At 37.8% G+C, this 12,283-nt stretch overlaps 2 protein-coding genes across 2 annotated transcripts in view; one reads left to right on the top strand and one right to left on the bottom strand.

Moving 5' to 3' along the window:
• LOC136697917 (epithelial cell-transforming sequence 2 oncogene-like) overlaps positions 1-5,753 on the top strand; it is a 30,064-nt gene extending 24,311 nt beyond the window's left edge. The window contains exons 18-22 of the mRNA XM_066673255.1: positions 998-1,063; positions 1,220-1,308; positions 1,803-1,975; positions 2,825-2,953; positions 5,571-5,753. Coding sequence (XP_066529352.1) covers positions 998-1,063; positions 1,220-1,308; positions 1,803-1,975; positions 2,825-2,952 — 456 coding nt within the window. The 3' untranslated portion in view covers position 2,953; positions 5,571-5,753. The remainder of the gene's footprint in view (positions 1-997; positions 1,064-1,219; positions 1,309-1,802; positions 1,976-2,824; positions 2,954-5,570) is intronic.
• On the bottom strand, positions 2,965-11,003 carry zgc:162964 (uncharacterized protein LOC560569 homolog). The gene is made up of 8 exons (XM_066673268.1): positions 10,567-11,003; positions 9,992-10,133; positions 9,634-9,774; positions 8,849-8,983; positions 7,940-8,102; positions 6,348-6,525; positions 5,804-6,076; positions 2,965-5,263 (listed from the first exon to the last, which is right to left on the bottom strand). Exons 1-8 carry the CDS (start codon positions 10,757-10,759, stop codon positions 5,040-5,042), a joined length of 1,449 nt encoding a protein of 482 aa, XP_066529365.1. The 5' UTR covers positions 10,760-11,003; the 3' UTR covers positions 2,965-5,039.
• Between the last annotated feature and the right edge of the window lie 1,280 nt (positions 11,004-12,283).

The following is a 12,283-nucleotide window of genomic DNA, read 5'->3' as shown; positions in this document are numbered from 1 at the left end:
TTTTCAGCTTTCAGTTTAGTCACTTTACAATTGTATGTGGCTATACCAGAATGTAAATAAAACATTAAACAGTGAAGTCCACTAATTGTAAAAAGAGCACACTTTATATTTTTATATAGACTGAGCTGTAAGTCTGTAAAATCAACATACATAATGGAGTTTACACTGCCACAGAATGGCCACTACTGTGGTAGGAGCATGAATGTGCTATAAATAACAAAAAATAAATAAATAACAAAACCAATATATGTTGCCAGTGGTGGTGCCACTGTTGCTCTATTCCATTAAAACACAGAATCCAGGGTAGCAGGCCAATTTTACATAGCAGGTGATCAACTATTTTCTCCAATTGTTATCCTTCACATTATTCACATTATGGTCTATCTAGTGGCCTGAACATATCAAAGCAGTTGACAAAGCAGTTTGAGTCTTCATCTCACAAGGGCGTAATCCTTGGGAAAGGAGCTTTATACCTTTAGTGGAAAATTACATTATTTGTTTATTTTTAATTTTAAAAAGTAAACATTAGTGTATCTAAACTGATGTGATGAAGATAATAGGAGATGAGTCTATGTAAATCTTGCCCGGACTTGCTTCTACAGCACAGTAATGTGTACAGTGTCAGAGGAATTAATTAATTTACTAGTTATATCTTTGCAGGGGCGTGTCTACAGATGGGATGGTATCATCCGCCCAAGCAGAGATATCTACTAGTCAAATGAAATGAAACAAAAGAAATTCATTTTATTCGTCCGTCCCTCTCCCCAGAGTCAAGAATTTGAATCCCAAACCCAAACACTCAATTTGATGAAAAACTGAATTATGTTTGTCTAATTGAACTCGTTGCGCCCATATTCAAAATATATTGTCTCACCCAAATAATCAAAATGCAGACCCAAAGATGACATTATAGTAGCCTTTGTATCTTAGAGTAAGCACATTTTACTTTGAGGGATATGTATACTCAATTGAATTTGGCTTGTTCCCCCCCCAACAGTTAAAAAAGTGCTCCGACCTGGACTTTAAAATGCTGGAAGTTCAACGGACCATCAAGAGCTGCCCAGTGAGTTCCACTGTTCCAAATATTTATGAAGGTGCTCAGGTTTCTCTGACCCATTAAAAGGCGTGTCAGTGTTCTGTAATTCAAACAACCCATGAATTGAAAATTAAAATACCAGCACCCAATACAAAACAGCTGAATTGCATTGTATTGTGGCAGAATCTACAAGAACGCGGCCGGCATCTGATCACCACACAGGATGTGTCCTTACTGGCCTGCATTAATGAAGACATAGCTCCGTCCCTCAGGTACTACTGCCAACTTTAATGCGCAGATCAGGTAACAGAGCGCCTTCAAGATACAGTAGCACATAAAGATATTTGGTGACATTCACAATCTGGCTTTTGCCATAGACAATGTATCGTCTCTCGCCAAAGATAAACATGTGTCTCTAAGATAGCAACTTTATAGGAGAAGGAACAATTTTATTTTCAATGGAAGTCAATCTTATATTTCCTTGTGATCTTGGTAGTATTCCTGCTGGTCCATTCATCATGAATTGTTAACACAACATGAAGGACAGCTACTGTGTTCAAATGTAGCAAACTAGAAATAGAAAAAAAAAATGGAGAAAGGTTTTCATGAAACTTATATAATGTGGTTCTGATCCGACATTGTTGAGAACCAACTGAACTTTACCAGAAAGTTGGTCAATAATTTGATACTAAATTAAATAATTAATTTATTATTACTTGAAGTATATTAAAAAGACTATTTACAGCACGTTCTCTCTCCTTTTCAGGATATACGAGTGTGTAAATGAGCTTGGCCTGTTCCTGTTTAATGATGCTCTGGTGATTAGTGAGAAGAGGGAGTCGTACATGCCCTTCACTTTGGCTGTTAACATCTCCTACACATTTCTGGCCTCTGTAGCGCTGCACAGCCTCAGTCTCTCCGAGATCATGGACACAAAATGTGAGTACAGCCGTCTCAGCACGGTCATCTATGTTTAGCTTCAGAGGTTTAGATTCCAGACTGAATATGTCCCACAAAAGAAGAGAGTACTGTAGCACGCCCACAGAAGACTGAGGTAGCCATGAGGTTTTCTATCGCAGTGGCTCTGTAATCTGTATCCGCATTCCTCCTAGTGGCCACCGATTGGAAATCAACTATAATACCAATATATATTCCTGGGTTAAATAAGGGGACGGAGGAGTCAGGGCACGTTCACATTCACACTGTACGAAGTGAATCATTGCTTTTTTGTGGAAATATGTCTCCACTCAGTATAAAAATGTACTAGGTTTTATTGATTGATTTATTTATTTTCTCCTAGATGAGCACAAGAAATTATTTAGAGCACAATGAAAGCTTATTTGGATCAGTAAGAGGTTATCCCTGATTTATATGATTGTAGTTCCTTGTTTTGCAGCGTTCATTAAATAAATGCACATCAGTGACAAATTACATTAATAAAACTTAAAAACAATAATAGATGAAATGGCAAACATTGACAATTTCAGAGTTTGCAGAAAGGTGTAACAATATTTACAGTGCTGAAAAGCTCTACATGGACATTGACCCCCTCAGAGCATACTCTCAGTGGTACACTACTCTTTCTCCCACACACATTGAGGCTGATGCTTTTTAAAGTAAATATTGCTTAATTTAATAAAAAAAAAAAAATGACCTGAAATGAAGGCCAAAACGTGAACACACACATCATAAAGAGAAAGTTGCCAGATTACGCTTCTGCAACACAGAGTGGACCCGAATGTGTAAAGCAGAGTATTTTATGATACTGTGTTTAACTTTTCTTCACAGATGTGCAGAATACTTTTTGCCTCAAGAGTCCTACGCGGCAGTGGATGTGTGCCACAGACAGACAGCAGGACAAGATCAGATGGCTGAGTGTTTTGCGCAGTGCTATAAACGCAGCCAAACATAATTAAGGTATCAGCAGGTCATTAAACATTATCTCAGCAGGATACAGAGTCAATGTTATATTACCTTTTTATATTATGGAAGGTATTTAATGCTGAGAACAATACAAAACCGAAGAAAACTGCACATTTTACTGTTTTAATTTTATTTCCTGACCACAATCACGTTTCTTCATATATTAAAAAAACACTTTGTTTGAAGTGTAATGACTTTTGCCTAGCTACAAACAATGTGTGATCTGATTGCATTACTGTGCACAAGTGGGTGGCTAAAATTAATATTCACAAATAACGTTTCCTGTCCCCCTTTGTCCAGGAACAATTACTGAGCTAAACGGATCAGAAAGAATTTAAAGATGGTGTGATTTTTGTCCATCCGGTATTAAAACATTTAAAACTGACAGGGATTCCTGAAAAACACATGCAAGTAAACGCATACCTTGTTATTCATTTTAATTCAACAACAAACAAAAAGAATATATACCCTTTACCAGTACAGAGAGCAGCAGTAGTCAACAAGATTTCTCTACAAGAGAAAAGTTTACAGGTCATATTGTGTAGAATTCATGGCAACATTTAAAATAAAGTCTAAATAAAATTTTATTTTCAGGATATTCCCAAAGTTAAAAATCAATCAGTGCACTTCAAATAAGTACATAAGGCACATTTCAGTACTTTGTCCAGAATATTTATAAAACACATATATTACAATATATTAAGACTCTGCACAGCCCTTCTGCTAGGCCTAGGTTTTCTGTATTGCATTATTTGATCTGTAGTTGCTAAAGACTATAGACATCATAAAATTTATGGCCAAAGGCTTGTAAACAGTCCAGTTAACGAATTCATGTTCACACATTTTGGATACATTCAGCTGTGTACGTACACACACACACACACACACAGCTTGCATTATCATTTTTGAATGAATAGCATGAAATAAAAAGGGATGCTATGAAACAGCTTCATAAGCTTAAAGCAGCCATAACTAACACATGGTTGATGAGCATATGGTAGAAAGCCCACCAGCTTTAAGCTGCAGTAATAGGACAAACTACATTTTAATGTCCATAATTTCAGAGGAAATATCAAATGTCGAGGTGTCCACAAACTTTTGGTTTTGTAGTGTATTTTTCATCAAATGTTGATTAGTCAGGTGGTCCACCACATAATGTGTCATACGTATTCACATATAAACAATGATGCAGAAGCTGTTTTGTCTGCTGTGCAAATGCCTGTGGGTCAAGAGAGACCTGTTCATGTTTTGACATTCCATTATAATTAATAATGTTAAAGCAACTACATCAAAGCATGTTACTGATTAGGTTATTAAAAAAAAGTGTTAAAGAGTTGAAAATAAACCTTAATAAACTCCACCCTCAGTCTTTGCAATAAATCAAACGTGTTTCCAGTGTAACACTTACTGTGGGCCAATAATGAAAATATTAAAATGATCAAATTAACCCCTCCTCCCTAAAACCCACTCCCTGTAATCCTTCATTCAGTTTCAAAGATTTTTTTAAGATACTACAGCTAACGAAATCTCCAGTCAGTAAACGACCTGCAGGAATAAGCCCACTAGTAAATTCAAGCAGCAAACATGCAGACGCTGGGTTCTCTGGTATCCACTTTGCTGCATATTGTAAATAATATAAATAATAACATGTATTGAATTTCTTTCAGCTTCTTCAGTCATTAGCCATAATCTATTCATACTACTACCTCCTTCATTAATCAAGTCATTTAATGAGTGAAGAGAGTTAACGATGACTTAATTCCACCATATGGCATTTTTTTAACGTCAGACAAAACTTGTAATAGAAAGCTACAAACATGTAGTACACGACTCATTCATCTTTTGATAAACTAAACAAAGTAGGGTATAGCTCCTAGATCTATCTGCTTTTAGCTCCAGCATTCATAACCAAGAAAAGGATATTTTTTTGGTAGCTGCACACTATACTTTAGTGTTTGTTAACATTTTACACTTCTCTTTGAGCTTATTTCTGTACTTGCTATGGCTCTGAGCCAAACACAGCAGACTAGGTGCAAGAGTGCAGAACCTGGTTTTGTGACCAAGAATGCCTTTGCAAAATCTATCTGGTGTAGTAGACTCTGTAATAAACAACCTTTGATCTCCAGAGGGAGTAGGAATTGTCAAACTTAAGCAGGTAAACTCCTTGGCCTGGGTACTGGTGACTGCCTGCGTACACTTCCTCGTGACTGTCCCGCCGATAGATGGGCACCACCTCGTTCACATGAGAGCAGCTGCTTCCTGTTTGGCTCTTCTTTGTGTTTCCTATCTCTTCTTCATTCTGACCTTCAGTGGAAAGAATTACATGCAGCTGTTATTAGATTTGAAGCAGCATTTACTGCAATGATTCTTCATGAAAAATATTTTCATATTCCACATGTATCAAGGGTCTTTATTTTCTGATTTTTTTATGCATGCCCATGAAAAACATGCAGTTCTATTGATTTGCACTGAAACATGTAATGCCTTGCATGATTTATCACAGCCAAAGTTATATAATAGTGTATTAAAATGTTATCCACATGTCACAGTAACTACTGACTGCTGCTTTTTAAATCTGCCTTGTAATAACAAGGACACTGTCTCTTAACAGAGTGTGTTCCTGCCTTGCGCCCAGTGATTCCAGGTAGGGTCCGGACACACAGCAACCCTGAACTGGATAAGCGCTTACAGACAATGAATGAATGGCACTGATATTATGTCTGGAATTATACTGACCTCATATTGATTGTACATTTGGATTCTTAACTGTACGTATTTTAAAACTGTAGTTCATTTGTTCCTTTGGACATTGATACTTCAATTAGATTCAACCCCATTTCCTACCTGCATCTTGATTTTCAGAAATAGGCTCCACTGTATCAGCACTTGTTCCATTTCTAGTGTTGGGCCACTCAAAATATAAACCAAAGCCAATATCATAGTGATCTGTAGCAAATTCCCAGAAAAGATAAGTGCCCTCCTCATGAGTGGGCACCCGAACGGTCAGCACCTCCCCTCTGCCCACAGTGATCACAGATTCTGCGTCCTGAGCCATCTTCTCCTTAAAGTCCTTTATCTGAGGTCTTGTCCACATAGAGGGAGCCAGGATAGCCATGTCTGTAAAACATAGAAAAAATGAGAGATGAGATTAAAGAAATACATGGATAATAGTGTATTGGCTAACAAGCTGTACTCCATGTGGGAGACTGTGGTTCAGTTCCCCATTCAGGCAATCACTCTATACCAATAAGAGTCCTTGGGCAACACTCCTAAAATAACATTTGCCTATTTTAACTATTTGTCATTCAGCATAAAGGTTTCATCCAAATACCATTAATATTTAAAAAAATCAAATACATTATAATTTTTTACAATTTAAAAAACACACCTCCTGGTTTTCCTTCTATGAATAAACGACATGGTTTTGGGTTTGCCTCTTGCTTTTGACTCTGTGAAAGCTCTGAGTGGTTGCTGGGATCTCTGACTGATACAAGGTTATTTGAATGTGAAGCTGGTAGCTGAGCATCCAGAGTTTCAGCTGAGTCTTGCTGTCTTTGTAAAGCCATCTGTGTTCAAACACAAATTCACACATATTAGTGAAACCAGGCGGCACGGTGGTGCAACAGGTAGTGTCGCAGTCCTGGAGGTTGTGGGTTCAAGTCCCGCTCCGGGCGACTGTCTGTGAGGAGTTTGCTGTGTTCTCCCTGTGGGTTTCCTCCGGGTGCTCCGGTTTCCCCCAAAAAATTCTTCCTTCCAAAAACACATGTTGGTAGGTGGATTGGGACTCCAAAGGGTCCATAGGTGTGAGTGTGTGACTGAATGTGTGTGTGTGTGTCGCCCTGTGAATGACTGGCGCCCCCTCCAGGGTGTGTTCCTGCCTTGTGCTGACCCTGAACGGGATAAGCGGTTACAGATAATGAATAAATGATTTATTAGTGAAACCCCTACTTAATTCTATGCTACTACACAACAACTTAAGTTAATTTACATAGTAGGGATGACTTAGGAAGATGTAAAACACTAAGAAATTGTCACAAACATATTGACATCCATAATATTTCACATTAGTGATCATTCTGATTTATATAGGTCATCAGACTTTATACACACCTTTTGAGTAAGTTAATAGTAATTTGAAATACTGAATACACAACAAGACAATAAGTAGCACCACAACCACACGGCAACAGGGTCCTGGGGTTGTGGTTCAAATCCCAATTTGGGTAACAAACTATCTCGCCCTGCGAAGGACTGGTGCCCCCACCACGGTGTTCTTGCCTTGTGCCCAGTGATTCAGAATAAGCTCTCACACATTCACTCACACCTAGGGACACTTTTGAGTCGCCAATCCACCATGTGTGTTTTTGGACCGTGGGAGGAAACAGGAAACATTTTGAAAGTGAAAACACACCAAACTCCTCGCTGTCAGGTCACCGGGAGCAGGGCATGAACTCATAACCCCTGGTTCCTGGAGCTGTGTGACAGGGACACGACTGGTTGCGCTGTGCCACCCCTAAATAGATCAATAAATATTAATATTCCTTTTGAACATTTGAAAACTAATGTATTGAAGGTTGAAATGCTCCATAATAAGTGAATTTGACTAACCGGAAAAATAATAATACTCAAATCAGCGCAGAATATTCTGAACAGCCTGCTCTACTGAGATCTCATGTGAGTTGAGGTAAAAATAATAATTGATAAAATATGTTGTATACATTTTTATAAAAACTCTTTGCTATATATTGGGGGAATAAATTATGAACATCATTATAAGTAATAAAATATCTGTCTACACAGCCATTACATTTCAACACACTGTTTATCTTGTGGGTGGATTGGTGACATTTTCAATGAAGTTCAAACCCCTTACATATTTTTTACTACAGCCCCACAAAGAATACAATTGGAGCTGCCTTGTGTAAAACAGGTTTTCTTACACAGACCCAACCGGAACTTAAGCAAAAGCTGCTTTCAAACCTGCTGGACTTGGTACGCTTGTTGAATGTACTGTTGGTAGTGCTGTTCCTGTAGTTGTTGGACGAGTAACTGCTGCTGTTCTGGGCTGTTGGGGAACTGCTGCTGTGCATACTGCTGGAACTGAATGGCTGTCTGCGCATTCAGAGCAGCCATGATCTGTTTCCTACAAATAAATACATACACGTGTGGAGATGAAATTGGAATTGCCCAAAAGCTCAAACTGCAAGAGCTGCAATTTTTTTTTAAACTAAGCTCAGCTAGTCGCTTAACAAGAAACTCAATATTTTACCAGTAGGAGCCGTACTGCTAAAACCTTCCACTGCAGTGCAACTAGAATACTGAACAAAATTTGAAGTTGGCTTGGAAAAGCCTGCTTATATCGGTGAAATGTGTTGTTCCTTCTTAAGACTGAAGCTATCTTCTAATAAATATTTAAATGTAAAATAATCTAATCAATGAAAGACTAACACAAATGGAATTATATTTAGTAGTAGTGTCTTTCCATTTAGGTCCCTGGAGCTGTGTGACTGCGACACTACCTGCTGCACACTACACTGGTTTGAGAGACTATTTTTGAACATTTTAGACTAAAAAAAATTACACTTCAAAACTCTGTGATCTGATTAATCACAAAGACCCACACCATCAAAACTTGTATTGCACTTCAAGGGTTAAACTAAATTATACATGGATTAAAGCAACCATACACAAGTACTGTCTTTTAAAAACAACAGAACCAAAAATTAGCAAAAAAACGTTATTATTTATTATTACCTTTATGTACAAATAACAGCTTACATTAAGGAGAAACCGTGCTTAATTGTACATGAGTCAGTAAAACGTGGATTTATTGCTCCCTGGCATGTTCTTATTTAGCTGAGAACACATTTCTGCTCACTAGGCACTTACTTCTGTTCCAGAATAAGTAATTGTTCTGCTTCCTGCTTCCTCCTCTCTTCCTCCTCTTTGAGAAGTCGTGCTTCCTCTTGCTTTTGCCGTTCCTCCTCCTCTCTTTTTGCTTGGAGGCGCTCCTCCTCTTCTCTTCTGCACACATACACACACACAATCTGAAAACATGCAAGTCGTCTTCGCGTTTTAAATAGAGAAAAAGTACCTTCATAGATAGAGGAAATTACCAGTACCTGGAGGAAAACTGGTCTGCTAATAAAATCCTAAGTAAGCATCATGAATCTCTTCCATCCACGCCCCATCCACAAACGCGTTTTATATCTACCAGCTTTGAGAAAATTGGCAACAACTTGAAGTATTATATACTTCTAATATTTTAATTGTGTGTTAGTGCTAATTTCAACTTAGGTTTGGTAAAAAATACAAAATTATTGTTCATAATTTTTAATTATATTTCATTTTTAGGTGCATGAAAGTTTAAACTGTTAGGAAACATCCATTCTATTTTGTCCTTTAACTGATACATTAAGTTGTTTGCCTAGTTTTGAATGAATCAGCCTCACTATAGGTGTTTAGGTGGGAAAGGTTCTCAACGCCAGTCTAAATTCATGAGGCTGAATGGAATCTTTGTCTTACTTTCTGTTAAGCTTGGCATGCCTCTCCACTGGGGTCCTTCGGGGACACAGATTTATTTCCTAAATAACGTTTCCTTTTACTGTTACAGTGATTTTTAAAGCCAACATGAGGACTAGGCATTGAATGCATGTCCATAGGGTCACACTTACACTCTTCTCTCTTGTTCCTCCTTCTCAATCTTGTGTGATGTGACATATGGTGAAAACTGGCTACAGCAGGAGTTCAGAAGCATCACAAAATCCTCCATGGCATCTTCCTTGGCCATACTGCCCAGCTTTGCCCATTCTTTCCTTTGATTTTAAATTAAAAACATTAATAAATAAAAAAACACAACGTCTCTAACTTGTTTAATAAATAAATTAATCAGAGAATCTTACGCCTGGATACATTACATATCTTTACAGTATTACACTTTTTTTTCTTTAGTTATGCATGTATATACACAGTCACATAAATGATACATCCTTCCTATCATAAGAATTACAAATTAAATCTTAAAGAACTAACCTTCTGTCATTTCCCTGTACATCGAAGAACCCAACCTCTGGGAAAGCACTTGGGTTATATGGGCCAAGCGAGACTTGCTTATGAAGTGCAACCAAGCGCAGGTTTTCTTCATATGTTGGGTTGAAGGCCTTTCCATTCATTTCTGCCAGCAGTCAGTAAGAAGCAAACAACAAAAACCCAAATATTGATTATCATATGTGTTAATGTTTCCTAAATTACAGTTAAAATATTTGAATATTTGGAGCTAGCATACATTATTTAAACCTTTGTGTAGGGAGTTCCTACAATGATCCACTGTTGGTATCTGTTAAGTAGGATACATGACACTACAAAGCTGTCATGACATTTGAAATAAGCCTTCATTAGCAATCATACACATTAGCAAAAGGCAATGTAGAGACTTTATAGGTTATAACATCCAAAATGGTGCACTAGGTCTGTAAGTTTGACCAGAGGTTTTGACACATTTAGAAGAGGCTATAGGTGCGTCTAATGTTAAAATTAGATTTGATATAACACTTTAAAAAAAAGAAAACACAGTTTACCCATTTAGAAGACCAGGTTACAGACTATACCTTTAAAGAATTTAAGTGCGAGCTCGTATATCTCCTTTAACGAGAAGCCCCAGTTCCTTTCCATGTTCCACTGACTCTGGTCATGTTCCCGGTCCCTCGCCGCGGTGTTCTCCTGTTCGCTTTCCTCAGCGGGGCTCTCGTCGGTGTTTTCTGAAACTTGCGGGAGTTCATTTCTGTCTTTCGTCGTTTCCATCTCTCTGCTCCAGGAGGCCACGTCGCCCAACACAGCGTAGGAAAAAAAACCACCTTCTTCCGTGTTACACCACCGGAAATTCCGCGATATTTACTAATAATTCACTTATTAATAGGCTCATATTTGCCAAAGGCAAACTCCGGGTAGGTTTTTTATGTTTTTTAACGTTTAGCAGCTATCGTCGTAGTAAATGTCACTGTATTACTGTATTATCCTCTCCACCAAACAACCTGTAAACTTTCAGAGCCACGTTCACTCCCCGTCACGTGACGTCGTGTCAGGTGTTATCAGGTAGTGCGGGTTTGCGTGTGCTACTTTGTCAAAAGGTGCTACCATGCTATATTTTTTTAAAGTACAACCATCTAAATAAAACAGTTTAGGGTATTTCAGTAAGCTAAACATATAATTAAAACTCCAAACAAAAATATTATTCTATTCAATGTGCAATCATGAAAAACATTAAAGCTTGTGGGTCTGAGCATGCGCAGATAGAAAGCACAAATCAGTGTCATGATGGTGTTATTAATTAATGGTAGATCATACCACCAGGAAACTCTGTCAGTCGTTTGTTCAGTTTGTATCCCCTTTCCTGTTTTATTTAGAGCATAGCAGAATTTACCCTGAAGAGGAACCCTGACTTTTTAAGACGTAGCCACAATTTAATTGTTGATATAAACAAAGCCAGAATGTTTTGATATGAAATGGTGTATTGTAGAAAAAAAATTTGAAATCAAAGCACTTTATAAATCAATTTCTTTACTGTAAGTGGAATTTACAATGGAATTTTTTTCAAAAAACACTGCGTAATATTTTTAACTTAAAATTACAGCTGTAAAATCACTGTGATGCTCCACTGACGTGTGGTAGGCAAAATAGGTTCTCTATTGTTCCTACTCCAGGCTCGGCCCTGAAGATACCATTCTATGCAACTGCTGGAGAAGGGTAGGATGTGTAGGTTATTTTCGAATGTACATTTGCATGAAATACAACCATATTTTGCAAGCAAGATGCAAAGTCAGTGCAATTGATCTTTTTTATTGGTTTCTGTAACAGCAGGGGAACGTGTCATACTAAAAATGATTAATTGACATCAAGCTTTAAAAAAAAGCACAGTGCTATCGGAAATTGTGAAGACATTGAAGGATTCCTGATTTACAGAGAGCGCTCTGGGTATGTGCTACATAGATCTACACATTTTTCTGAAAGCAGATGGTCAACAAAGACAAACATTTTAAACCCCCAAGCAGGTTTAACTAGTCACACTGTCAAAAGGAAATACCTGAACAGGTTTGCAATGCAAATCCAAGAGAAGCATGTCTGTAGATATTGGAGTTGTCGAGGGACTTCCTTATGTCATTCATGAAATCTGTTAATGATTTTAATTCAAATGAATTCAAATAATCTTATCATGTACTACGGTTTCCTCCCACAGTCCAAACACACACATGGGTAGGTGGATTTGCTTCTCAAAAGTGTCTGTAGCTGTGAGTGTGTAAGTGAATGTGTGATGCCCTGTGAAGGACT

The sequence above is a fragment of the Hoplias malabaricus genome, chromosome 1 (assembly GCF_029633855.1).
Source record: "Hoplias malabaricus isolate fHopMal1 chromosome 1, fHopMal1.hap1, whole genome shotgun sequence".
NCBI lineage: Eukaryota > Metazoa > Chordata > Actinopteri > Characiformes > Erythrinidae > Hoplias > Hoplias malabaricus.
This window is presented reverse-complemented; position numbering and strand designations above follow the sequence as displayed.